General features: G+C 41.2%; 1 protein-coding gene across 1 annotated transcript in view; it reads right to left on the bottom strand.

Annotated features, from left to right (window-relative positions):
* Positions 1–27529, bottom strand: part of LOC134354709 (complement factor H-like) — an 86176-nt gene that overhangs the window by 6755 nt on the left and 51892 nt on the right. Inside the window, exons 9-16 of the mRNA XM_063063857.1 lie at positions 27098–27271; positions 25521–25694; positions 19493–19669; positions 18832–19014; positions 6548–6736; positions 3559–3666; positions 2491–2708; positions 252–343 (exon numbers count right to left, since the gene is read on the bottom strand). Of these exons, the coding sequence (XP_062919927.1) occupies positions 278–343; positions 2491–2708; positions 3559–3666; positions 6548–6736; positions 18832–19014; positions 19493–19669; positions 25521–25694; positions 27098–27271 (1289 nt within the window). The 3' untranslated portion in view covers positions 252–277. The remainder of the gene's footprint in view (positions 1–251; positions 344–2490; positions 2709–3558; positions 3667–6547; positions 6737–18831; positions 19015–19492; positions 19670–25520; positions 25695–27097; positions 27272–27529) is intronic.

Below are 27529 nucleotides of genomic sequence, written 5' to 3'. Positions count from 1 at the left end.
TCTTGATGAGTAAGGACATGAAAGGTAATGTGGAGAAGGCAGTAAAATGGGGTTGAGAGTGATAATATATCAGCCACGACTGAATAATGGAGCAGAGTCGATGGACTGAATGGCCTAGTTCTGCTCCTATGTCTAATGGTGTCATGGTCTTAAGAACAAGTCAATTTTGGTAATCAAATATTGATTCTGACTTTCCTAGAAGGTGATTTGTACCAGAAAAATATATATTTTTTGTCAATATGGTCACTTACCATTTCAACTTTCAAACTTTTAGCTCTCATATTGACTTTTTTTTATCAAATCTAATCCTGAAATTTCCGGAGAATGTAACATTGAAAGTGATCTACAAGACAAAAATTATAAACGCACATCAAACGACTCTTCCAAAACATACACAAAAAGCACATAAAGTACATGGGGGTCAGGGAGAGATGCACTTTTTGAACGTATGCCCTTGAGGTAAACCAGATATCTGTGCAGCCAGTTACCTAACTTATGCAGACAAATGTGGCAACTGATTTCTGCTCAGCCAAACCCCACAAACTGAAAAGATATGACCAGATTAACTATTTCAGTGCTGTTTGCTGAGAGTTGTACATTGGCTAGGATGCAGAGAATTCCCGTGCACCTTTTGCTTGAGTAGTGAAATTAACTTCTTTTTGCCTATGTACAAGAACCAACAAACCCAGCATCCTAATTTAAAAAAACAATAATGTCATCTCCAGCAGTTGTCATCAAATAAGCACCCAGGACCTTCCTCTCTCACAACTGTATGTGGATTATGCCCGATGAGTAGTCTTCTAATTAATGTAGGAAGAGTAATGGATTCAAGCTGCAAACAAAATCCTTTTAGAATAAGAATGAAGAAACAAAATCCTTTCAGAATAAGAATGAAGACATCTTGAGCAAACAGATAAAAACAGATGCTGGACTATGTCATTAAGCATCTCCCATCTGCTGAGAGTTGACCTTTTCCCACAGCATCCTTTACAGTACTAATCCTGTATCTCTGATTCACTTGTTCCCAAGAAAATCTGTTTGATTTGTCTTGAATGGTTTCAGTCACTGAGCTTGACAGCCTTCTAGGGGTGGAAGATTTTTGAAAATTCCCTACATGTGTGAAAAAAAACTTCTAATCTTAGTCCTGAATGTCCAGCTCCTTATAGGGATCCCTGGGTCTGCACACTCAAGCCAAGGGAAATATCATCTTTGCACCTACTCTGTCAAGACCTGAAAGAACATTGTAAGGTTCACTTCTCTTTCTTCTAAACAACCAAGAGTACCAGCTCAGTCTGCTAAATCTCCTCTCATATTCAACTCCATCATCCCAGGACTCAATCCAATAATACCTTCAGAAATACATCTTTACTCCTCTACTCAGTTCCTTGCACAATAAAGGCTAGGCCATTACTCAATTTCCATCTCTCAGCATTTTAAGACATATCCACCCTTTCATTTCTTTGCACAACATCCTACCTTCCATTACCTTGCTATTCATATATCTTGTCCATTTTCTTTTGAAGCTTTTCTGCATTCTCCTAACAACCTACATACTTCCCAGTTTCCTATCACCAGAAAAGTTGCAGATATTATACCTAATCCATTCAAACAAATTACTGATATAAATGATGAACCAGCTCCCCCCATCTCTCCATAAGCTGCAGCCCTCCATCTGAAAAATAACCCATCTACACTTCAGATTCAGATGCAATTCAGATGTGCAGGAACATAAAGCAACTGAAGAGAATAGTGAACTCTGCCCAATACATCACAGGCACATTTCTCCCCACCATCAGCACTACCTACAGCAGGCACTAGCTCAAGAAGAAAACATCCATCATCAAAGATACCCATCAACTGGGCCCTGCCATCTTTACATAGCTACCATTTGGGCAGGAAGTACAGAAGCCTGAAGGCCCATATCACCAGGTTCAAGGACTACTAATTCCCTTTAACCATTTGGTACTTGAGACAACTGACAAAATCATAATCACTAGAGTTTATTGACTGTGAACACTTTAAACACTTCGCAGTAAAATGGACTTTGTTTTTCTGTTGCAATTGTAATATTTTTTCTTGTAAAAATTGTGTATTATTTATGTTTCCTGTATAAGTTATGTTTTTCTTTAAAATATTGTTTATATAGTTCCATGTGCCTGTGATGCTCCTGCAATTAAGTTTTTCACAGAGAGTGGGAGATGTGTGGAATTCACAGCCAGGTTCAGTGGGAGAGGCAGATACATTAGGGACGTTTAAGAGGCACATACACTTCACCAGAGGACAGAATGGAAGCAATTCTGCATTCTCCCTGTACCGCAATCTCAAAGGCAGTGACGTTATAAAGGGAAGTACAGATCAGTATCCTTACAAAATTATTCTGGGGAATAATGTACTGTGAAAGTTAATGTAATTACCTTCTGAAATCTCAATTCATAGTTTTCCTCAAGGCTATGATGTTATATAGAGGGAAGTGCGTATGTGTATACTTACTGTATTAGTTCTGGTAAATGGAAAGCAATATTCTCCTACTGCAGGTTGTTCATACAGTATGCTTTGAGGCTCTGTGCCAAATATTACTTCCATTTTTGCATTTTTGGATTCTTTTATAAAAAACTTTAAAGTGGTTTTTCTCGTTGCTCTGGTAGTCTTCACTGAGAACAAAGCATTGCTCTTTTTTCCGTGACCATCTAATAAAACTGTGCTCAGATCTATGTATTGAAACAAGATATTTACAGATAAATCAGAGAAAATAGAAAATATGCATAAAATCAAAATATATTCCTTTATTTCAACAACAAAACAAAAACTGCAACAACTAACAAGCAATAAATAACATTTTTTCCAAAGTCAATTAAGCCTTTTCATATGAGAACTTCTGAATGTGCAAATGTTTAAAAGGCTCATTCAATCAATTTGGCATCATGGGTTGATGCTGCAAAGAACATAGTCCAGGCTCAACTTTAAAATTGAGATTAGTTTGGCTTTGCTGTGAAAGGACCTCAAAAGTTCATGAAATATTAACCCAGAAATGTTACAAAAGCACTACTATTGAGACTGTGAATTGACTTTTAAAAATGAAGAGCAATTACCAAAAGGTAATCTCTGGATATATTCGAAAAATATCTCCTTGTGGTAAATTGAGATGTGTTCTCACTAAGAAGATATAAGTAGATGGAAATCATATTTTTAACCACTCCCAGATGCTTGGAAAGATGAAGAGATCATTACAACTCCCTTTGTTGAATTTCTGAAAAGTTATTGAGAGTCACAGATTTTTAACTTTGAGGCATTTGAGATTCTTTAACTTTTTAATGTAGTTTTACTTATGACTACAGAAATATAGCTTAACAAATGGAAATTAAGATGGGAGACGTCCTCAGCTGCTGCTCTGCAGGTTCATCCTTGCTTTGCTTTCTGACAGTTGCAACAAGGTTGCTCCAGACTAGACAAGATGCCACAGATATTTTTCATTTAATACTTAATGCATTATTATTGCACACCTGAATCAATTGCAAGATACTGTACTATACTAGAAGGGACATTGGGAAAAGAAATTACCTGGTCTTGTTATTGATACCCTTTTTGAATTATATTCAGTACAGATTTCATCATTTCTACATGATTGGCAAGCAAAATATTCTAAATGACTGCATTCATTCCTAACATCTGCAGAAGAAAAAGACATGTTAAAGATGGTACTAAAAGCTAAACATTAAAAGCAAAATAATTCAAAAGTACTACCATTAAATATTAAATCCACCAAGTTTTAGAAAATGTGGGAAACTCAACAGCCAATAATAATGACAGGTACCAATGCTCCAATAAAAATCTTCTCCTTTGTGCCTTATTACTTCCAAATGGTAACTTAGATGTATTCACTTCATGTCAACAAATGTAGTATCATAGTTACAATAAAGAAATTTGTTACATTCAAAATAATACTTATGTTCAAAAGTGTGTCAAAGACAATGAGTTACTACTACTATTGCTACTACTACATCGACTCAGGCCTAGGGGGCTGGCGTCGGGCACGATGACGGACTCTCCACTTCTCCCTCTCCCTCATCAGTGTGTTCAGTTCATCTACATTAGCCGCGCCGCTGTCTTCTATGAGCGTGTTGACCACAGTCTTGGGAGGGCACTCAGGGTTCATCCTCCCGTGATTGGGCTCCCATATGATGACTAGGCTGGCAGGTAGCTCGGGATGGCGTAGACAGTGCCCCGCTAGTTGCAGTCTTCTCGTCTTGATTTTAGTGGAGAGCATCAGTAGATTGTTATAGAGCTCAACGTTCGTCATGTGCTGTTGTCAACTCACTTCAAGAGGATTCGTATATAGCAACCATCCAGAGACTTTCACATCATCTTGGTGAGTGTCCACGTCTTGCATCCGTACGTGAGAATGGACTCTATGACTGCTTTGAGTTACACCTTATTTACTGCATAGAAACGGATATTTAGCCCAATATACCAATGTTTAACATGTTTTCTCTTTTGAAGTTTAAACAAATAAACTTATAACCTCCTGAATAAAAGCTTCCATTCCTTTCTCCCATCTGTAACCATCATTGCTCTTTGCTCCACCATTTCTCCTGTTACCTAATTCTAAATTAAAACTACTTTCAAGCTGGTGACATTCATCCTGTGATCTCTACTGGATTAGTGATAAGTGTTTCATTTTTCAGGTCTCTAGTTCTGGTTGCATGAGCTGGATGAACTAGCCTTTATATCTTTAATGTATAAACCTGAGCCATCAGATCCTATCTGAGACATTCTTTTCCAGAGAATCAGCATTTCCTGATAGATCTGCTGCCTCAGTTCCATTGCCATTTTAGGAAATAGTTTTATCGTCTTTTCCAGTACAACTACATTCTCTTAACGACATCTATAGATTGTGTTGTGTAATTAACCCATGCAGACAGAATGTAGCTTTAATGGTTTTGGCAACAATGATGTTAATAACTTTGCTCGATGCATGTAGCACATCTCATTGAGAACCACTTACTGAATCGCAAGCTTTGAACTTCATTAAAATGTACACAGGAAAATTGTTCCTTGTAGCTTTCTACTGAGATTACATTTACCCTTTTACCTTTTACTTCTTTGAGTAGGATGTCTTGTATTTATATATTTATTTATGTTGCACTACAAGAGGAATGCCTGTATATACACAGGTCTGTTATAACTATATATAGTTATTGCTGACATCAAGACAGCCCACCAGTTCCTGTGCAGCTGTGGCCTGTAGACTTTGTCAATTTCAAAGCAGTTTATAAGCATCAAACATAACAAGCACTCATTATAAATCAATCAGAAACTAACCAAATGATCAATGATCTCTTTAACTAGATGGGTAAGTCCTTTCCACAACACACAATCTTCCACAAGTGCTATATGTATGTAGTATGTGCAATATTGTGCTCCATTTTGGGAGAGCTGATGTTAAACAGAGATGCTTACAAACTAACATCAAGATTAATCTATTTGCCGACAAATACAATGTGTCCAAATCTTTTCCTATCATTTGACCAGCGCTACAGTAAAATGCCCATACTGCACTTCAGATAATATACTGGAACTAAATGGCAAATAATGTTTGCAGCGTTGCTGAAATATGGAAGTTCAACAATAGGATCTTTTAAACTCAGAGCATTTTTAAGACTTCCAAATGTGGTCTCACTAAATTTTATGTGTTCTACACAACTTCTTTGATTTTCATTTCTACCCCACTGTAAATACGTGACATAGAAAATTCACCACGGAATTGGGCTTCAAGCCCAAACTGTCCATGGTTCTGCTTACGTGGTAGGTAATAAGTTTCTTCCACAGTTAATCTGCTTTAACAACATGATCCTAAAGCTATTCACCTAGAAGTGAACTCCACATTTGCAGCGCTCTGTGGGTAAACACTTTCAAAGTAATTTTTATTTTGCAACAATCACATTGATGACCACTGCTTTTGTTTGCTTCCAGAAGCAAAAGGTCTCCATTTTAGCAAAACATCTTTATTAAAGTCACACTTGAGATTTCTCTTTCCCTGAGGAAGGATTCACCCGCTCCATCCTATCCAGTAAGGAATAAACTTGCATTCTTACAGTATATTGTACTCAGGTAGCTAGCTGACGCCCATATTTAATTCCCTATAACCTATCCTCTCACACATGACCATCAACTTCATCCTGAGTATCCTATTACATCAAGGTAACTTACAGTAGCCAATTAACCTACCAACCCTGAGTTCATGGCTTTCTAACATAGTGTACTACATTTAACTGAAGTTCATTCACTTATTCAAAATTCATTCTGAAAATTCTAATGACATTTTTTTTTGTTTGCTGTTACCTGCAATATTTTTAATGGAAATCATGGGAAACATTGTTCTCTCTCCCAAAGATACCTGTCTCTTACTTACAGGGGCATTTTCAGCTGCAAAATTCCTCTGTTGTTTTCTTTAACAAACAATGCAAAATTAAGTTATTTGTTGAGGTAGAGGTTAAATAAAAAGCTAAATGGCAGTTCAGTTTTATTTACATTGATCAGTTTCACTTACCACTAATGCACCTGGGAATTTCCAAATGTCCATTACGGCAGTATCTCCGTGCTGGAGGTTCAATTTCATATCCTTCACGGCAGCTGAATTCTAAAACATCCCCATCTTTCACATCTATTCTTGTTTCGAATTTCCACTTCAATGCTACACCTTTATTTGTAAAATCTTCTTTTGTCAAAATACATGGTGCTAAATTACAGGGAAGTATCAGTGAAACATTTACAGTTGAAATGCACAATTTTTACATCAACAATTCTCATAAAATATCAATTTATATTGACTAAATCCTGTGAACTATATTTAAATGCCTTGATTAAAATACTATTTCCTGTTTTTGCAACCAATGTCTCATAAAGTTATTGAAATCATGAAATGAAAAATTACAATAAGCTTCAGGAGACTGTGTTGTCTCTTGGTTGGATAGCAGACTTTTCCAGTGGGACATTTTATTGGTGATGGCCAAAGACTTACAGAGGAAGCCTGGACCACAATCTTACAACAAACCACGCCAATCAGCAGACTTTCTTGGAGAGTGTCAGTATATGATAGAATGCTGGGACACTGTGACAGATTTAATGAGAGCCAAAGAAATAGTGAACCATTTGCAATCTTCTGTGCATTTATACTACATGCACCAGCAAAGCCATCAAAGGATATGCCTTATTCTTCTTGCTCCGTGCTTTATTGTGGAAGCCCATCAGGTTCAATGGTTCCATTTAATATCACAGAATATATACAATATATAACCTGAAATTCTCACTCTCCGCAGACATCCTCGAAAGAGAAGGAAAAACCCCAAAGAACGAATGACAGGAAAAAAAGTACAATCGCGAAGCCTCTTCCCCCTCACCCATGCACATGCAGCAGCAAACAGCATATATCCTCCCACTCCCCCTCCCCCCACTTATTCTAGGATGAAGCATCAGCATTCCCACCACTCAATATGTAAGCACCAGCAAAACTCCAATGAGAGACCATGGTCTACCATACATCAAAAACAAACCGTTCACTCCAATATTTCAACATCCCACAGGCTCTCTCTCCCCCTCTCTCTCTCTCACTAACAAGGGAGAGACAGATATCACTCCTTCCACAACGAGGAATCATCCACTTCAACAGTGCTTATGAGTAGCAGAAGCTAAAGCAGGGCTTTTCAACCTGAGGGCCTTGCTTAATGGTCGGGAACCATTAAAAAAGGCTGGGAACCCCTGGGCCTTTAATCCTCACGTCACCAGTTTTATTGACAATACGTTTATTCAGACTACTAGTGAATAATCTCTGAGGTGCTATAACACTGAGGGATATTCTGCCAACGTAGATGTAGTAGAGGCCACAGCAAAAACTCATGATATCAATGCACACAATCCTGGCAGGATTAGTTAGCAGTTGTTTTGTTTGAAAATAACAGAAGAACACATTGATGGCTTCTCAGTCTGCAAGGAATTACTTTTGAACAAAACAATTTTGTTTTTAAAACAAAATTGTTCTGGAAACAGCAATGAAGAATCTTTCTACGTCTGTGTGTGAAGGTATTCCTGAGTCTCCACCTAGCATGTGCATAGCTGACAGCAGTGAAAACAGAGGAAGCTGGCTTGATGAAGGAAGCCCTGAACACTGCCAAGACCAAGAGCAAGATTGGTTTTGATAGCCAAGGACACATAGAGATGGAGGACAGGACCTTCATTGCTGTCCTAAACACCAGTGGTGGAATGGCCACTAAGCAAGTTTCCAAGGTGCCTTAATATAATAGATTGAAACTGGAAAAATGGACACTGAGAAAAAAATGAAAGATTAGGAGACATCTAGAGAAGTACAAGACATCATGAAAATTACTGGTATATCCCCAGAAATATCTTGTTTCATTAATTAAGATTCCAACCAACTGACTGCAGTCTAGCTACTCTAGCTCTTTGCAAAAGGTTTCGAAAGTATCATTACATGGACATTGGCACTGGTTAATCCCTTTACCATCTCACAAGTTTATCTGTGAAGGATGCATCCACCTAGGACAACACTGGATCACTGCATAGTCCTTATGGAGAGAAAATCTCATTCCTGACTGAAGTAAAGCTCCATAATACTACAGTGGTGCCAAATGGCTGGCACAAGACTTTGCATCTGTGAAAGTTTTGCACTATCAAGCAGAAGCAACAATGTATTTCATCTTATGGTTCAGAAGATCACTTCTTTGCTTCTACAATCTAGCAAGGAGATGATCCTGGTTCAATGAGAAATGCAGAGAGGCATGAGGTTTGAACACGGGGTTAACCTAACAATCAGATAGCAATTGTCAAAACTGTACTACAGACAAAAGGTGTTGGAAATCCAGGCCAACACACAAAGTGCTGGAGGCAATCAGCAGGTCAGGCAGCATTTATGGAGGGGAATGAACAGTCGATGTTTCAAGCCTTAATACATGCTGACTGATCTGCCGACTCCTTCCAACACTTTGTTTGTTGCCTCGTACCACAGAGCTACATACATGTGCCAGGTGACAAAAGTCGCATGCAGTAGATGGAGCTTTGTGTTCCTATGTTCATTAGGCCAAATCATTACTTGTTTGTGGCCTGCCATGTCTAATTATGAAGCATGGTGGACAATAAAACAGTTGATTGGAGGAGATGATTGAAAATGATCCCCACCCTCAATGCCTACAGCATCTAGGGTGAGAGAAATTGAGTTATTTCACAATCAGGTTTGTTAACACCGGCATGTGTCGTGAAGTTTCTTTACTTAGCAGCAGCAGTACAATGCAAACATGATAATATAGAAAGAGAAGAAATAAATAATTAAATCAATTACAGTATATCTATTAAGTAGTTAGATTAAAAAGTGCAAAACAGAAATAATACAAAAAAAAGGAGGTAGTGTTCATGGGTTCAATGTCGATTTAGGAATCGGATAGCAGAGGGGAAGAAGCTGTTCCTGAATCACTGAGTGTGTGCCTTCAGGTTTCTGTACCTCCTTTCTGACAGTAACAATGGGAAAAGGGCATGTCCTGGTGATGGGGGTCTTTACTAATGGACACTGCCTTTCTGAGGCATCGCTCCTTGAAGATGTCTTGGATAATATGGAGGCTAGTACCCAAGATGGAGCTGATTTATTTTACAACTTTCTGTAGCTTATTTTGGTCCTGTGCAGTTGGCCTCCCCCTCCCACCCACTCAGAATGCCACACAGTGATGCTCCTGTCAGAATGCTCTCCATGGTTTTTGAGTTTTCTTTGGTGACTGTCAGGAAGCTGAAGCAGGGAGCCCATCACAGACCACGTCCTGTGCGCACTGTGATATTTACTGAGTAGCAAATCTGGGGGTGGGGGGGGGGCAACAAAGTCAGTGCCAAAGCTCAGGCAGAGATCAAAAATTCCAGAGAAATCCAAAAACCAGAACTGGGAGACAGGCAGAGTCGATATTCAGATGGACAGTGCTCACTGCAAATTGCAGTGGGTCCAGGTCCTTGCTGAGGCAGGAGAACAGTCTGGCTATGACCAATCTCTCAAAGCATTTCATCACTGTAGATGTGAGTGCTACTGGGCAATAGTCATTAAGGCATCACACTACTTTCCTTGGGCACTGGTATAATTGTTGCCTTTTTGAAGCAGGTGGAAACTGCTGACTGTAGCAGTGAGAGGTTGAAAACGTGCTTGAGTACTCCTGCCAGTTAATTGGCACTAGTTTTCAGTACTACATTGCAGACTGCAGCCTTGCAAGGATTCACCCTCCTGAAAGACAGCCTGGCATTGGCCTTCGACTCAGAGATAACAGGGTCACCGGGTGCGGCAGGGATCTTCACAGCCATAGTTATATTCTCCCTTTCAGAGCGGGCATAGAAGGTCTTGAGCTCATCCGGTAGTGAAACATCATTGCCATTCATGCTATTGGGTTTTGCTTTGTAGGAAGTAATGTCCTGCAAACCCTGCCAGAGTTGACGGGCATCCGATGTTGCCTCCAGCCTCACTCAGAATTGTCTCTTCACTCTTGAAATAGCCCTCGGTAAGTCATACCTGGTTTTCTTGTACAGACCTGGGTCACTAGACTTAAATGCCACAGATCTAGCCCTCAGCAGACAATGAACCTGGTTCATCCACAGCTTTTACTTTGGGAAGCAACAGTCACCACACGCTGGAGGAACTCAGCAGGTCGAGCAGCATCCGTGGAAAAGAACAGTCAACGTTTCAGGCTGGAACCCTTCGTCAGGACTGAAGGGGGAAGAGGCAGAGGCCCTATAAAGAAGGTGAGGGGAGGGTGGGAAGGAGAAGACTGGTAGGTGCCAGGTGAAAAACCAGTAAGGGGAAAGATCAAGGGGTGGGGGAGGGGAAGCAGGGAGGGGATAGGCAGGAAAGGTGAAGAAGGAATAAGGGAAAGCACAATGGGTAGTAGAAGGAGGTGGAACCATGAAGGAGGTAGTAGGTAGCTGGGGGAGGGGGCAGAGTGAAACTGGGATAGGGGAAGGGAGGGGGAGGGAATTACCGGAAGTTGGAGAATTCTATGTTCATACCAAGGGGCTGGAGACTACCTAGACGGTATATGAGGTGTTGCTCCTCCAACCTGAGTTTAGCCTCATCATGGCAGTAGAGGAGGCCATGTATGGACATATCTGAATGGGAACGGGAAGCAGAGTTGAAGTGGGTGGCTACCGGGAGATCCTGTCTGTTTTGGCGGTCGGAGCGGAGGTGCTCGACGAAGTGGTCCCCCAATCTGCGTCGGTTTCACCGATGTAGAGGAGGCCGCACCGGGAGCACCGGATGCAATAGATGACCCCAACAGACTCACAAGTGAAGTGTTGCCTCACCTGGAAGGACTGTTTGGGGCCCTGAATTGTGTCTTTCTCCTTACTGGTTTTTCACCTGGAGCCTTCCAGTCTTCTCCTTCCCACCCTCCCCCCACCTTCTTTATAGGGCCTCTGCCCCTTCCCTCTTCAGTCCTGATGAAGGGTTCCAGCCCAAAACGTTGACTGATCGTTTCCACAGATGCTGCCCGACCTGTTGAGTTCCTCCAGTGTGTTGTGAGTGTTGCTTTGACCCCAGCATCTGCAGATTATTTTGTGTTTTACTTTGGGAATGTACAGCAAGTTTTTGTAGGCGCACACTCATCCACACAGGTTTTAGTGAAGTCGGTAACAACTGCAGCATACTCATCCGGATTCAAAGGTGAATCCCTGAATACTATTCAGTCCACCGATTCAAAGCAGTTCTATAAAAGCTTCTGCGCTTCCCTTGTCTATACCTTCTTTAGACAGGTTTATGGAGGAATTTAAGGTGGGGGCTTATGTGGGAGGCAGGGTTTGAGGGTTGGCACAGCGTTGTGGGCCGAAGGGCCTGTACTGTGCTGTACTATTCTATGTTCTATGTTCTTGGTCCTCACTACTGGCGTTGCAGTCTTCAGTCTCTGCCTATACTCAGGGAGCAGAGATACAGCCAGATGATCAGTCTTTCCGAAGTGAGGGTGTGGAATAGCATGGCAGGCATTCTTGATGGTGATGTAACAGTGGTCCAGTGTGTTGTTTCCTCTGACATTACAAGTGATTTGTTGATGGTAATTATTTCATGATTTATTCAGGCTGGCCTGGGTGAAATTCCCCAAAATGATGGTGAAGGCCACCTATGCAGCTAAGGCTTAGAAGTGCTGAATGGATGATGTGCCCGAACCTCTTCCTGAGATACACATGCTCACCAAAAGTAATTTCCAGCCAATTGAATTCATTCCACATGTTATCAAAGGAAAATGAACAGGGCTTTGGGGTAGCATGCTGGTGCAGCTGACAGAGTTGCTGACTCACATTAGTGACCTGCATTTAGAATTGATGTCCAATGCCATAGAACAGAAAACAGTACAGGCTTTCAGCCTGCAATGTTGCACCAACCCTCTGATCTATTCCAAGATCAATTTAACCATTCCCTCCCATAAAGCCCTCCATTTTTCTTTCATCCATGTACCTATCTAAGAGTCTTTTAAATGTCCCCAATGTATCTGCGCCTACTACAAACCCTGGTAGCACATTCCATGCACATATAATGCTCTGTGTAAGAAAACACTACCAATGGCATCCCTCCAACCACCTTAAACTTATGTCATCTTGCATTAGCCTTTCCACCCTGGGATAAAGTCTCTGCCTGTCCACTTTTATATCATCTTGTATGTCTCTATCAAGTCACCTCTCTTCCACCTTCTCTCCAAAGAGAAAAGCCCTACATTGCTCAACCTATTCTCATCAGACATGTTATCTAATCCAGGCAGTATTCTAGTAAATTGCCTCTGCACCATCTCTGAAGATTTCACAGCTTTCTGATAATGAGGCAAACAGAACTCAACAGAATATTCCAAGTGTGGTCTAATGAGGCTTTTAGAGAGCTGCAACGTTTCCTCACAGCTATTGAACTTAACCTCCTGATTAATAGTCCTATATGCCATATGCCTTATGCCTTCTTAGCCAACCTTTTACCTTGCACTGCAAATTTGAGGGATTTGTGGAAGTGAACCCCAAGATTTCTCTGTTTCTCCACATTAATACTATGATTAACCTGTATTCTGTCTTCAACCTATCCAATTGTCTGCAATTAGGCCCTTTCCACTGCCTACCTTCTCATAGTCTCTCTGCAGGTTGCATCAAAATGGTCCCATCCTCTGACCGATCATTTTAGTTCCCTCCCCCTGCCAGTTTAGTTTAAACCCTCTCCAACAGCTCTTGTAATCCTACTCACAAATATATTAGTCCTCCACAAGTTCAGGGGTAACCTATCCCTTCCGTACAGGTCATTCCTTCCCCAGTAGGGACCATAATGATGCAGTATCTACAACTGTCTGCATGACATTTGCACACAGTGATTTCTTCTAGGTGCTCTGGTTGGCTCCTATATTCCCAAAATGGCTCAAGCTGGTAGAAGCCTCATAGGAAGTCATTCCTGCCTGTGGCCATCAAACTTTACAACTCCTCCCTTGGAGGGTCAGACACCCTGAGCCAATAGGCTGGTCCTGGACTTATCTCCTGGCATAATCTACACATTATTATTTAATTATTTATGGTTGTATATGGCTATATTTTTACTCTGTTCTTGGTTGGTGCAACTGTAACGAAACCAAATTTTCCTCGAGATCAATAAAGTATGACTATGACTATGACTATGAATAACTATCTTTGGGGTATAGAGTCTGGGAAACCCTATGATGGGGACTTGGACTAAATTAAATACGTGTCAGTGGATGCTTGACAGTTGCCATGGACTCAGTGGATTTAATAGCATATTCTCTGTGTGGTATAACTCTATGGCACTGGATAGCAAAAATACTCTGGGACCAGAAAGCAACCTGGCAATAGCACTGAAGATTTGCGCACCAGAACCATCCAAGCATGGGTGTAATACAATGGAAAATTATCCAGATATGCCCAGTCTGGAAGGAGGACAAGTTGAATTTGCTAGAGTATTTCAGAATCAGCCTACTTGCCAGCAAACTCATGGAACCTGAATTCCAAAGGCAAGAAGGAGTTACTGTCTTTAGCCTGAAGGTAACACTTAACTGAGTGTGGCGTCAGGAGTGCAGTAAGAATGAAGCCCATGGGTATCAAAGGAAGTAGATCCCAATGGTCAAAGCCACATCCTGCATAAAGGAAGGCAGTTTCTAGTGTTTCAGACATTACTACAGGAGTTCCACAGGGAAGTTCCTGAGGCCATTTATTACCTGTTTCATCAATTTTCTGTCTTTCATCATGAAATCAATAATCATAATGGATGCTGACAATGTTTGAATATTCATTTCCATTGGAACCATCCATGTCACCAAGGGTGGAAAAGTGGCTTCCATCATTTGCATCATGATACGTACTGACCATCTCCAAGATAGGAGTGCCAAACTACCCCTTAATATTCAATGAAATTAACATAGTTCATTTCATCATTACTATGGATAGGGAATGCAACTGGACCAGCCATATAAATGACTTGGTTATAACAGCTGACCAAATGAGTGTTTCAACACCTGACACAGCAAGCCTTTTCACCATCTTCAAGGCATATATGAAGCATAGAATTATTTTTACTCAAAGCACCATGTGCTTGAATGGCTCCCTTCCTCCACCATAAACATCCACTCCCTTAATGACCATTAATCTTGATTTCTACTAAAGGTTACTTGCCCAGACTATTCTGTCAATATAACCTTTATCACCTAAAACCACTTCAACTGCAAATCTTTTGGAATACCACCACCACCAAGGTCAAGATGTCACTGAGCTGCGACATTTGTTGAGTTGCGGCTCAGAGTTAGTTGTTTTTAATTGTTTATTGTAGGTTCGTAAGGACGGATTTGAGAACAGAGAGGGGAGTTAGGAGTCAGAATTAGAATTAGAATTTATTTAAATCTTACATCCATCCCACAATGTAAGAGAGTAATATTTTTTGTGTTATGACTCTGTTGCAATGCACAGACATGTGAATTTAAAAGTCTAATGGCTTGTAGAAAGAAGCTGTCCTTTAACCCACTGATCCTGGCTTTAATGCTGTGGTAGCATTTGCTAGACAGAAGCAGCTGAAACAGTTTATGGTTGGGGTGACTGGTGTCCCTGATGATCTTCCAGGCCTTCTTTCTGCACCTGCTGCTATAACTGTCCTCAGTGGAGGGAAGTTCACATCCTCAGATGAGCTGGGCTGTCTGTACCAATCTCTGCAGTGCCCAGTGATCAAGGTTGGCACAGTTCCCATACCAGGCAGTGATACAGCCAGTCAGGATGCTCTCAATGGTGCCCCTGTAGAAGGCTTTGAGGATTTGGGGGCCCATGCTGAACTTCTTCAGTTGCCTGAGGTGGAAGAGACACTGCTGTGTTTTTCTTTGCCATGAAGCTGGTGTGTACAGTCCAGATGAGATCATCGGTGATGTGTATACCGAGGTACTTGAAACTACTCACTCCTTCAACTGCAGACCCATTAATGTTGATCAGGCTGAGCCTGTCTCCATTCCTCCTGTAATCCACAATCAGCTCTTTTGTTTATTGGATATTAAGGGAGAGGTTGTTACCCTGGCACCACTGTGTCAGAGTGTCAATATCTCTTCTCCAGGCTGTCTCATTACCACTAGAAATAAGGCCAATTAAAGTTGTGTCATCTGCGAATTTGATCAGCAGATTGGAGCTGTGTGTGGCAGTAGAGTAGTGGGTGTAAAGAGAGTAGAGAAGAGGATTCAGAACACAACCCTGGGGCACCTGTGTTGAGGTGCAGAGGTGAGGGAGTCCATTTTTACCAACTGTCGGTAATCTGATGGGAAGTCTAGGATCCAGCTGCACAAGGTGGGGTGCAAGCTGAGGTCTCTAAGCTTTCTATCAAGTCTGGAGGGAATTATTGTGTTGAATACTGAACTGTAGTCCAGGAACAGTTCTAATGTATGCATCCTTCTTCTCCAGGTGAGTGAGGACAGTGTGTAGTGTTGTGGCGATGGTGTCATCGGTAGACCGGTTGTGTCGGTAGGCGAATTGTAGGGGATCCAGTGTGGATGGTAGCATGCCGCAGATGTAGTCCTTGATCAGCCCCTCAGAGCATTTGCTTAGAATTGAGTGAGTGTGACAGGGCGCCAATTGTTCTGACATGCTCCCTTGGCTTTCTTAGGTACACGGACAATGATGGATGATTTGAAACAAGAGGGCACTACACACTGGGAGAGGGAGACATTAAAAATGTCCATAAACACACCAGCCAGCTGTTCAGCACACACTTTGAGGATGCGCCCTGGGACGCCGTCCGGCCCCACTGCCTTGTGGCTGTTGACGTGTTGGAATGCTCTACATTCCTCAGCCTCGGAGATGGCCAAGGTGTAGGTCTCATTGGTGGCTCTCCTCGGGGGTAAGTAACATTTAGCTCATCCAGGAGCGAGGCAGCAATGTTGGCTGTACTGTGCTTCCCCTTGAATCCGTGATGGTGTACAATCCTTGCCGTGCTCTGCATGTGTCACCGTTGCAGAGTTGTGACTGGATTGCCATTTTGCCACCTTGAAGGCTCTATGTAAATCATAGTGGCATCTCTTGAGCTCCTGCTAGTCTCCGGAGGTGAAGGCTTTATCCATTGTACTGAGAGCAACACGCACTGAACTATTTATCCAAGGCTTCTGGTTTGAGTAGGCCCGGTTCAGGCACAGTGATATGAGGGAGGCAGTCAGGCTGGTGTTAAGTCTCCACTCCACATTCAAAGGCTAGCGACGGTGATGAGGGACATTCGTGGTTAGATATTGGGCCAGCGGAAAGTGGACAAGGGGCATCTCCAGTCAGCAGCTTCTGGAGTTGGAGTTCCGTGTCACCAAGAGGAAAGATTTCCGATGACCCCTGGGTTCATGAATCAGAGAGACCGGAGTTCAAGGCTTGTGCTTGAGGTCTCGTTATCAGCGAGTCTGAATGTCGAGGCTTGGTGTTCAGTGGTCAGCATGTCCTGGGATCGCAGCTGAGGACTGAGGCCTGAGGGTGGAATTGCAAGTCCACTAGTCGAGGGCTGTTGCCAGAGCCGAGTTGGTGAAACTATGAGTCCACTGGGGTAGTCAAGGCACAATGGTCGCAGGCCGAAGTCCGAATCTGATTCCACTGGAGGCTGGTGGCCTGTCCTGGGGTTAAAGGGCTGTGTATGTGGCTTGGCTGGGAGGGACAGGGCGTGTTTTGTTGCTTGTTGTGTTGTTGTTCTGCTGAGCATTGTGGGCAAGCTCTGTTGGTTCCAGAAAGTGTGGGCTGCCCCTAGCACACCCTTGGGCGCATTGATTGTTCATGAAAGCAATATATTTCACAATATGTTTTGATGTACACATGGTAAATAAAACTGAATCTTTAATAAATTTGAATTTTGAATCCCCTCTAAATAGCACACCAGCCTGACTGCGAATAAATGTCATTCCTTCATTGTTGCTGTTATAAACCATGGGAACTAATGCCCAACAACTGTGGGACTGCACCAGATCGTTCATCACCATCAATAAATGCTAATCTTCTCTTTATTGCTAGGTTATATGTGATATACAGGATTAAACAAGACTGCATCTAAAAAACATCGATTGTTGAGAATGAATATTTTCATCAAGAAAGAAATATCTATATAAAGGAGTCAAAGTCAAGGCAGAATTATGTAGATATGTCATACTGGAACTACATGAGAAGAACTGACACTTTGCAAATACCCTGCATTGGTTATTTCAAAACACTGAAGGCAGATGTCAGTGATAAAGTTGAGGTGAACCTGAGGTTTGATAAAGCAGTGGCTCTGAGACTTGGGAAATCAGGTGCCAGCAGAATTGTAATCAGTGTCCAGGATTGAGAGCGGACTGTGAATGGACTACTGTGACAGAAGTAAATTTCCACCATTTCCAACGAGGAGAACTGCTGTATATTGGGTAGTAGCTTGTACACATGCTGAGGGGGTTCACACCCACCTTTCGTCCCTGTCAGTTGTGCTACTTGTTGTGAAGCTCCACAAGAGATTTTGTTTTTCTGAATGCGTATTGTCTAAGAGTGATATGCCTCTTTTGTGTTTTGGTTAAGTGTTTTAAGGATCTGGAATCCTGGAATTGACAGTTGGAAGTTTTGATGGTCCAGTGTCTGGTATGTTTATTGGTCCCTAATTGAACTAGCATTGCAGGGTATCAGCAGGCTGTGCAACCCGAGGCATAGCTCACAACAAAGCTGTGCTGGAACCTGAATTGTGGGCTCCATGCGTGACTGCAGCAGGGTCTGCGATCTGGAAGACACGTGATCCTGAAAATGGGAGGGTTTGCAACAAATGTTGGAATCTGGAATACTTCAATATATCCCACAGTCTTTATACCCATCTGATTCACCAGAAATGTTATTACATGTCTGTGTAATGTGTAAAAGAAGTAAAATAAAAGTGTGTTTGGGTTTTAATAGGAGAGACGTTCAGTTGTCTAGAGAGTCTGCACACCAGGCTCCACTAAAGTCCCAACAGAGCTGTATCATTACAGTTTTACTCCAAAGAGAAATTCCTTTTCATTGTTATAAAGTTTATACTGGTAGTTTTAGCATTGTTTTGCCATATAAATTAATAAGATCACATTGGAAAGTTTATAGAAACTTAGTCTCTAACTTCTGTAAAATTCTGTGCTTCAAAGGTTGTCATATACTTGCAAAAGAGGGATAATGCCAAGTCAAGGGGAGCCTTGTTTTAAAGTTAATGCACCCATATGACCCAATACGTTTCAGTATTCCACTGTAGGAACCTAGATGCTCATGTTATATTATATTTTATATAAATGGCTGAAAAAGTGCTGTAGCTATTGAAGATTATAATGAATATAAAACATTACTCACCAAGGCAGTGTGGAGGTTTTGTCCATTTTCCACCAGAACAGGTAACTTCTCTTTTCCCTTCCAAGACATAGAAATTCTGACACTGATACGTTACTTTCCTACCATGACGATATGGTGGTGAAGTGATTTCTATTGTGTCTCCATTTTCTACTTGAGGTGGAAGATCACAGTCTTGATCAGGATCTAATGGACGAGATACAAATGCATTCTTTATCATTTTTGGTCTTAAGTGATTTCAAGAAATCGTCAGAGGGCATGTTACAAAGCTGCTTATGCACATGTGCTAAACACTTGATGTATGATGGCCAGCAGATCATAGCTGTAGATGATTAATTAAGTTTTTTCTTATCTATTTCACTGAGAGTGAGCAAAGTACCCAATATCACTATGGTAGCCAAGTGCAGAATATGAGGAAGTGTCAAATAAATGAATGGCTGCAGAGAAAAGGATGGTCTGGCTTATCATCAGGCCTCAAAATCTTTCACACCAGTATCTTTAAATTCCATTTGAGGTCTATTAAATCAATTCACTTATTTCAGTATCTTTGAAGAAAACTGGTGATGAACACTCCCCTCCCCCCCCCACCATTCTTCCACTGTAATGATCAAACATATCGCATTCCTAAATACTCGCATTGTCACATTTTGATCATTTATTTCACCTGGAGGAGCATTGCACGTTGGAGGGTCTGACCAATTTCCATTAAGACACATTACCACATCTGAGCCGTCCATAATATATCCAGCACGACATGTATAAATTATTTTGTATTGTTCTACAAAACCGATGTCTCCGTGTTCTATTAATGGATATGAATCTGGACAGACATTTTCCACATCTGTAAGACACGTAACCAATTTGAAATTGTCCTCTAAATCAATGGTTGCATTTTTTTTGCCAACAAATATAAGGTATCAATTGACAGGTACAGGAAAGCACCAATTTGAAATAATGTCATCCACAAACTTTATTTCCTTTTCAGAAGGTGGGAATCAATGGACAGGTTAGAACAGCATTTATTTCATATTTTGAATTGCCTTTAAGAAATTGTTTTTGAATTAGTTAGAAATTGTTTTTGATTTCAAGATGGTCCATAGGTGACTCAGAATAAGAAGAAGAAGGAGCTGGACGTGGTGGGACAAGGTAAGTTTGCAAAAAGTAAGGGGGGAGATAGAGTAGGAGCTTTGAGCAGTGGCCAATCCAGATATCAGAAGTTTGAGAAGAGGGGATTACACTTAGTTCCACTGCCCGAGTAGAAAAAGGGAGCAGCAGGTTGCGGAATGTAATAGAGCTTTGACCAGTGACCAATCTGTGTCTGAGATTGATTAGCAAGAGCAAATTAAAGGAAGGCAGGGCAAGTGCAGTGGCCGTCGTTGGAATGAACAGTCAGAATGGTGATCCTGAGGCTTAAGCTCTTTGAGGTTTCAGTCAGAGAAAGCAAGGAAAGAAAAGCTCAAGGTTAAATTATTTTTTCCATTTCCTTCTTTATATCTGCTGAACTAGGACAGTAGAGATGTCAGGCAGGATAGTGGAATGCTCCTCTTGTGGGATGTGGGAAGGCACATTGTCCAGTGTCCCTGACAATTACATTTGCAAGAAATGCATCCTGCTGCAACTTCTAACATTCTGCATTAAGGAGTTGGAGCTGGTACTGGATGAACTCCGATTCATTTGGGAGGCTGAGGGGGTAATGATCAGGACATATAGAAAGGTATATGTACACCAAGGTACAGGACATAGGAAACTGGATGACAGTCAGGAAGGAGAAAGGGATTAAGGAGGCAGTGCAGAGCACCCCTGTACAGAAGGGATGGTTTGCACCTAAACTGTATGGGGACTAATATCCTAGCGGGAAGGTTTGTTAATTCTGCATGGTGGGGTTTGAACTAGAATTCAGGGGGACGGTAACCACACTGCCAGAACAGGTAGTGAAGAAGCTGTGGTGGTACATATTAGTAAGACCTCAGCCAAAGTTAAGAATCAAAAGGGTGAGTGTGGTGTGACAAGTATCCTAAGAAGCACATACTTCAATGTGAGAAGTACTGTAGGAAAGGCGGATAATAGTGCTGGTTTACAAACAGAGGCAATGTGCAGTGAGGAGAGGCTGTTGACGGGGCAAAAATGCAGTCAATAGGATGAGTTGCAGGGATGACAAAATTGAAAAGGGGGGAATACAGGACTGAAGGTGTTATATTTGAATGTGCATAAAATACAGAATATGATAGATGAACTTGTAGCACTGTTACAGACTGGCATGTAGGTATCTCTGAATCATGGCTGAAAGAAGATGATAGGTGGGAGCTTAATGTCCAAGGATACACATTGTATCAAAAGGACAGGCAGGAATGCAGAGGGGGTGGTGTTGCTCTGTAGTAAAAAGTGAAATTAAATTATTAGAAAGTGGTGACATTGGGTCAGAAGGTGTTGAATCATTATGGATAAAGCTAAGAAACTGCAAGGGTAAAAATACCCTGATGGGATTTGTATACAAACCCACAAACAATCGTAAGGATGTGGTCTTCAAAATACAATGGGAGAAAGAAAATGTATGCCAAAAGAGCAATGTTATAATAGTCACAGGGAATTTCAATATATAGGTGGATTGGGAAAATAGGGTTGGTGCTGGATTCCAAGAGGAGGGATTTCTAGAATGCCTATGAGGTGGCTTTTTAGAGCAGCTCATGGTTGAGCCCACAAGGGGATCAGCTATTCTGAATTGGGCAATAAGTCAGAATTATTTAGAGAGCTTAAGGTAAAAGTGATCATAATATGATTGAATTCACCCTGAAACTGGAGTAACAGAAGATAAAGTCAGATGTATCAGTATTACAGTTGAGTAAAGGGTATTACAGTGGCATGAAAAAAGAATTGTCCAGAATTGATTGGAAAAGAACACTGGTAGAGCAGCAATGGCTGGAATTTCTGGCAGCAATTCAGAAGGCACAGGATATATACATTCCAAAGAGGAAGAAGTATTCTAAAGGTAAGGTGACACAACCGCGGCTAACAAGAGAAGTCAAAGCCAACCTAAAAAGCCAAAGTGAGGGTACATAATAGAGTAAATATTAGTAGGAAGTTAGAGGATTGGGAAGCTTTCAAAAACAACAGAAGGCAACTAAAAAAGTAATTAAGAAGGTAAAGATGGAACATGAAAGTAAGTTAGCCAGTAATATTCAGATACATAAAGTGCAAAAGAGAGATGAGAGTGGATGTCGGACCATGGGAAAATGATACTGGAAAGGTAGAAATAGGTGACAAGGAAAAGGTGGATGAACTGAATAATCAATCTTCACTGTGGAAGATACTGGCAGTACGGTGGAAGTTCTAGGTGTCAGGATCCATGAAGTGTGTGAAGTTACCATTACTAGAAGAAAGTTCTTGGGAAACTAAAAGGTCTGATGGTATATAAGTCACCTGGACCAGATGGTGTACACCCAGGGTTCTGAAACGGGTGGCTGAAGAGATTGTGGAAGCATTAGTAATGGTCCTTCAAGAATCACTAGATTCTGGAATGGTTCTGGAAGACTAGAAAATTGCAAATTACACTCTACTGTTCAAGAAGGGAGAGAGGCAGAAGAAAGGAAACTATAGGCTAGTTAGTCTAACCTCAGTGGCTGGGAAGATGTTAGAGTTGATTATTAAGAATGAGGTCTCAGGGTACATGGAGGGACATGATAGATTAGACTGTAGTCAGCATGGTTTCCTCAAGGGAAAATATTTCCTCACAGATCTGTTAGAATTCTTTGAAGAAATAACAAGCAGGATATACAAAGGAGAATTAGTTGATGTTATGTACTTGGATTTTCAGAAGGCCTTTGACATATGAGGCTATTTATCAAGCTACAAACCCATGGTACTACAGGGAAGATTCTAGCATCGATAAAGCAGTAGCTGAATGGCAGGAGGCAAAGAGTGGAATGAAGGTGATTTTTCTGTTTGGCTGTCAGTGACTAGTGGCGTTCTACTGGGGTTGGTGTTGGGACCAATTCTTTTATGTTATATGTCAATGATTTGGATGATGGAATTGATGGCTTTGTTGCAAAATTTGCAGATGATACAAAAAAAGGAGAAGGGACAAGTAGTTTTGAGGAAGTAGAGAGGCCATAGAAGCACTTAGATGGATTAGGAAGAATGGGCAAAGAAATAGCAGATGGAATACAGTGTTGGGAAGTGTATGGTCATGGACTTTGGTAGAAGAAATAAAATGATAGACTATTTTCTATCATTTACAAATACAAAAAACTTGGGAGTCCTTGTGCAGGATTCCTTAAAGGTTGATGTGCAGGTTGAATCTGTGGTTAGGAACATAAATGTGATGCTAGCATTTATTTCAAGAGGACTAGAATATAAAAGCAAGGATGTAATGTTGAGACTTTATAACGCACTGGTGAGGCCTCACCTGGGTATTGTGAGCATTTTTGGACAGCCTATCTTTGAAAGGATGTGCTGAAACTGGAGAAGGTTCAAATGAGGTTCACAAAAATGATGTCAGGATTGATGGCTTGTGATATGAAGAGCATTTGATGGCTCTGGGTCTGTATTCACTAGAATTCAGAAGAATGAGGGGTGACCTAATTGAACCCTATTGAATGGTGAAAGGCCTTGTTAGAGTAGATGTGGAGAGGATGTTTCCTATGATGGGAGAGTTCAAGACCAGAGGACACTGCCTCAGAATAGAGGGGCATCCATTTAGAATCAAAATGAGGAGGAACTTATTTAGCAGAAGAGTGGTGAATCTGTGGAATTCTTTGCCACAGGCAGCTGTGGAGGCCAAATCTTTATGTATATTTAATGCAGAGATTGATAGATTCTTGATTGATCAGGGCATGAAGGGATATGGGGCGAAGGCAGGAGATTGGGGCTGAGAGGAAAATTGGATCAGCCATGATGAAATGGTGGAGAAGACTCGATGGGCCAAATGGCCTAATTCTACTCCTATATCTTATGGTATTAAACTCATTGTCTGCACTTACTGTTCAAAATTACATCCCCTAAATTTAAGGGAATGAAATTAAGGGCTGCATCAGATAAGTGTTGAGATGGAGTAAACACTTTAATGGACAAGGAAGGTGGAAATGAGATTTTTGATGTACAAACAGTAGCTGCAAAGAAGTTGCAGCAAACTAAAAGGCAAATGTTAGACTTTGAAAATGCTGCTTCAAGTAAATTACGGGAAGAACATTTCAAGGAGTGAACACCTCTAGAAATTAGTTGTTACAAACATTGCAAGATGCTGGATACCTGTTACAAGTCCATTAAATCAATTAGATTTAAAGTGCAGGGGGGAATTATAGACATATGGAATAGAATTGTAACATCATAGATTCTGAAGACATTTAAATACATTCAGTATATGAAACAAAGGCTCTCTCTTCACAGTGCTTTCTGCTGCAAGCATGTACTTACAAGAAGCTCGGAGGTGATAGGTGGAAGAAATAAAGGGCTAAAGAAGAAGTAATCTGATAGTAGCAGACAGTGGGCCATGGGAGAAAGGGAATGAGGAGGACACTAGAGGAAGGTGATGTACAGGTGAGGAGAAGAGAAGGGGTATGAAGGGAGCCAGAATAGGGAATGGAAAAGGAAAGAAGGGCAAGAGAGTGAAATTACCATAAGTTAGAGAAATCCATGTTCATGCCATCAGAAATCAGGCTGGTACCCTCCAGCCTGATTTCTACCACCTCCCCCTTCGCTCCTGCCAGATTAGATTTAAGACCATAAGCCACAGGAGCAGAATTCGGCCATTTGGTTCATCAAGTCTGCTCTGCTATTTCATCATGGCTGATCCATTTCCTCTCAACCACATTCTCCTGCTTTCTCCCCATAAGGTTCGATGTCTTTACTAATCAAGAACCTATCAACCTTCACTTTAAATATACCCAATGACTTGGCCACCACAGCTGTCTGTGGCAACAAATTCCACAGAGTCACTACCCTCTGGCTCAAGAAATTCCTCCTCATCTCTGTACAAAAGAGATGTCCTTCTATTCTGAGGCCGTGCCTCTGGTCCTAGAGTTCCCACCTATAGGAAACACCCTGTCCAAATCCACTCTATCTAGAACTTTCACCAGTCGATAGGTTTCAATGACGTCTCCCCTCATTCTTCTAAATTCTAGTGAGAAAAGACCCAGAGCCATCAATCTCTCCTCGTATGATGAACCTTTCATTCCAAAACCATTTTTGTGAACCTTCTCTGAACCCTCTCCAAAGTCATCACACCCTTCGTTAAAAAAAGGGACCCAAAGCTACTCACAATACTCCAAATGAGGTGATATCAGTGCCTTATATAGCCTCAGAATTACATCCTTGTTTTTATATTCTAGTCCTCTTGGAATGAATGCTAACACTGTATTTTCTCTCCTCACCACTGACTCAACCTGCAAATTAACCTTCAGGAAATCCTGCAGAAGAACTCCCAAGTCCCTTTGCACCTCTGATTTCTGAATTTGCTCCCCACTTAGAAAATGTTATTTGCTTTTGTTCCTCCCACCAAAGTGCATAACCATGTACTTCCTGACACTGTATTCCGTCTATCATTTCTCTGACCACTCTTGCCCACTTTGCCACATCTTCCACTCCACCGCCCCCCCCCCCACCATCTTATTCTGGCTCCTAGCTACTTCCCTTGTGTGTGTTGCTTTGGTGTTGTTTCAAATGGGTTTTGTGATTGAACAATAAAATACTTTGCTTACCAACACAAGTAGGTTCCTGTGGCCATCTATTGGAAATACATTGCAAGTGACTTTTTCCAAAAAGTTCAAAGCCTTTCTTACAAGAGTAAGTCACAGATTCACGTTCAGCATAATTACGTCGATGAGGAGTAAATTCTCCATTTTCTATGTTTGGTGGTGTCGCACATCCCTGTTCTGCAGAGTAGTCATTTAAATTAGATCTTTAGGCATACAATTTTCACATTGAAAACTGGTACAACATCATGAATTATCAAATCTTAATATTTCCCTCTTTGTCACTTTTATTATCTCACTTTCTGCCAGATCATGAGATGCCCATAAATATGTGTGTTCTCACCTACGACATCATCATATCAGCAAAATATTGTACTTTCCAGCTCATGAACTTTGCTGACAGGAGGCACTCAGTAGAATCACAGAAACTGTAGGCAGAGGGGGCCTTGGCACTTACAGTTTGACATCCCAATTGTTCTTGGTTCTGAGATTTTTTTAGGGGGATATTCAGTGCCATAAAAAGAATTGTATAAATAAAATTACTGTCCTCCTCAAATTGTCTTGGAGCAAATGCTTTTAGTGTAAGTTAAAAAGGCACTCTTAATGTATGCCCCGTGTTCCATGAGGAGACTCATTGATCCCTGATGGGAGGCAATTGAATTGATATCTGAAGCAGATACATAGGTGAAATGATGAACTGAGCATTAAGCTGTGGCTTGATTGAATGAACATTGCATTGTGGGAAGAGTAGAGCTATTTGCTTGGAGAAAAGGTAAACAGTTAGAACTTGGTGTTTGATCCCAAAATACTGTTGTTTTCATAAGTCATGAACAGATCAATGAGCCAATGAGTCTGAATTCCCTTGAGAAATTCTGAGTCATTATCTGGACTATAACAATTCAAGACAATAAAAGATCAGCCATAGAGTTTGAGAGGAGCTGATGAACAAGCTTTGGATTAATTACTGCAGTGCCTTTTGGAAATGGTACACATTATAGAAAAACTGAGCTATTGATGGGAGGAGTGACTGTTTTGTTTGCTGAAATTGCCATAGAAATGCTTTCCTGTTGAGATGGTTGACATCCAAAAAGCACAAACACCTCAATTTCTGTAAGGATTGTCCTAACTAAGAATAGCTGAATAGTATAAAATGGGACTTTTGTCTTGTTGGTGGTGGATCCATTCTCCGTATTGTGATGGCCTGGAGTATCGCAATTGTTCAAAGGTAACAACTGGGCTACGTGCGATGCACAAACAGATTTAGCAAGAATCCACTCAGGGTTGAGCATAAATCCAAAAACATATAAGCAGAGCTAAAAATGGCCACTCCTGATATGTGAGATTATATTATATCAGGTCATCCTGACTTTCAAAGTAATATTGCAGAACAAATATGCAAAACCAAATATTGTGAACCCAAACTTATTGAATAAAACACTTAGACTGTCTGAACAGCGTCATAATTAGCGGAGTGACTACAGCATGTTGCACCTGTGTCTACAAGAAAATGTTAGTAATTCTGCTAATTGACATATTTCTATCATCATTTTCATTTAATTTTAGGAATAATATAGACAAGTTACCAATACAAGTTGGATAAGATCGGCCGATAAACCATTGTCCATCCCTGCATGTGATTACTTTAACTCCTTGCAATCTGTACCCATAAGCACATTCAATACTCAGTGTTTCTCCATCTCTGTATGAATAACTTCTGGGTGGTATCATGTTGGGAATATCTGGTCTTGAACATGGACCTGATGAAACAATAGTTGATTTAATTTTCATTAGGCAGGATTATAAACATATCGTTGTTTTTGATGATGGTTCTCATTTAACTCTTAGCAGACCCCAATGAGCATTTGCTGGAAAAAGCAAGCTCCAAAAGCAACAGCAAGGGTCTGCACGGTGACAGAACCTTCCCAGTGAAAACAAGGTGTGGGGCATAAGGGGCTCTGCCCAGCAACATGTTGACCGGACTTTGACAGCAGGCTTAGTTATGCTCACTGAGAAAA

This window comes from Mobula hypostoma, chromosome 12 (assembly GCF_963921235.1).
Source record: "Mobula hypostoma chromosome 12, sMobHyp1.1, whole genome shotgun sequence".
Lineage (NCBI taxonomy): Eukaryota > Metazoa > Chordata > Chondrichthyes > Myliobatiformes > Myliobatidae > Mobula > Mobula hypostoma.
This window is presented reverse-complemented; position numbering and strand designations above follow the sequence as displayed.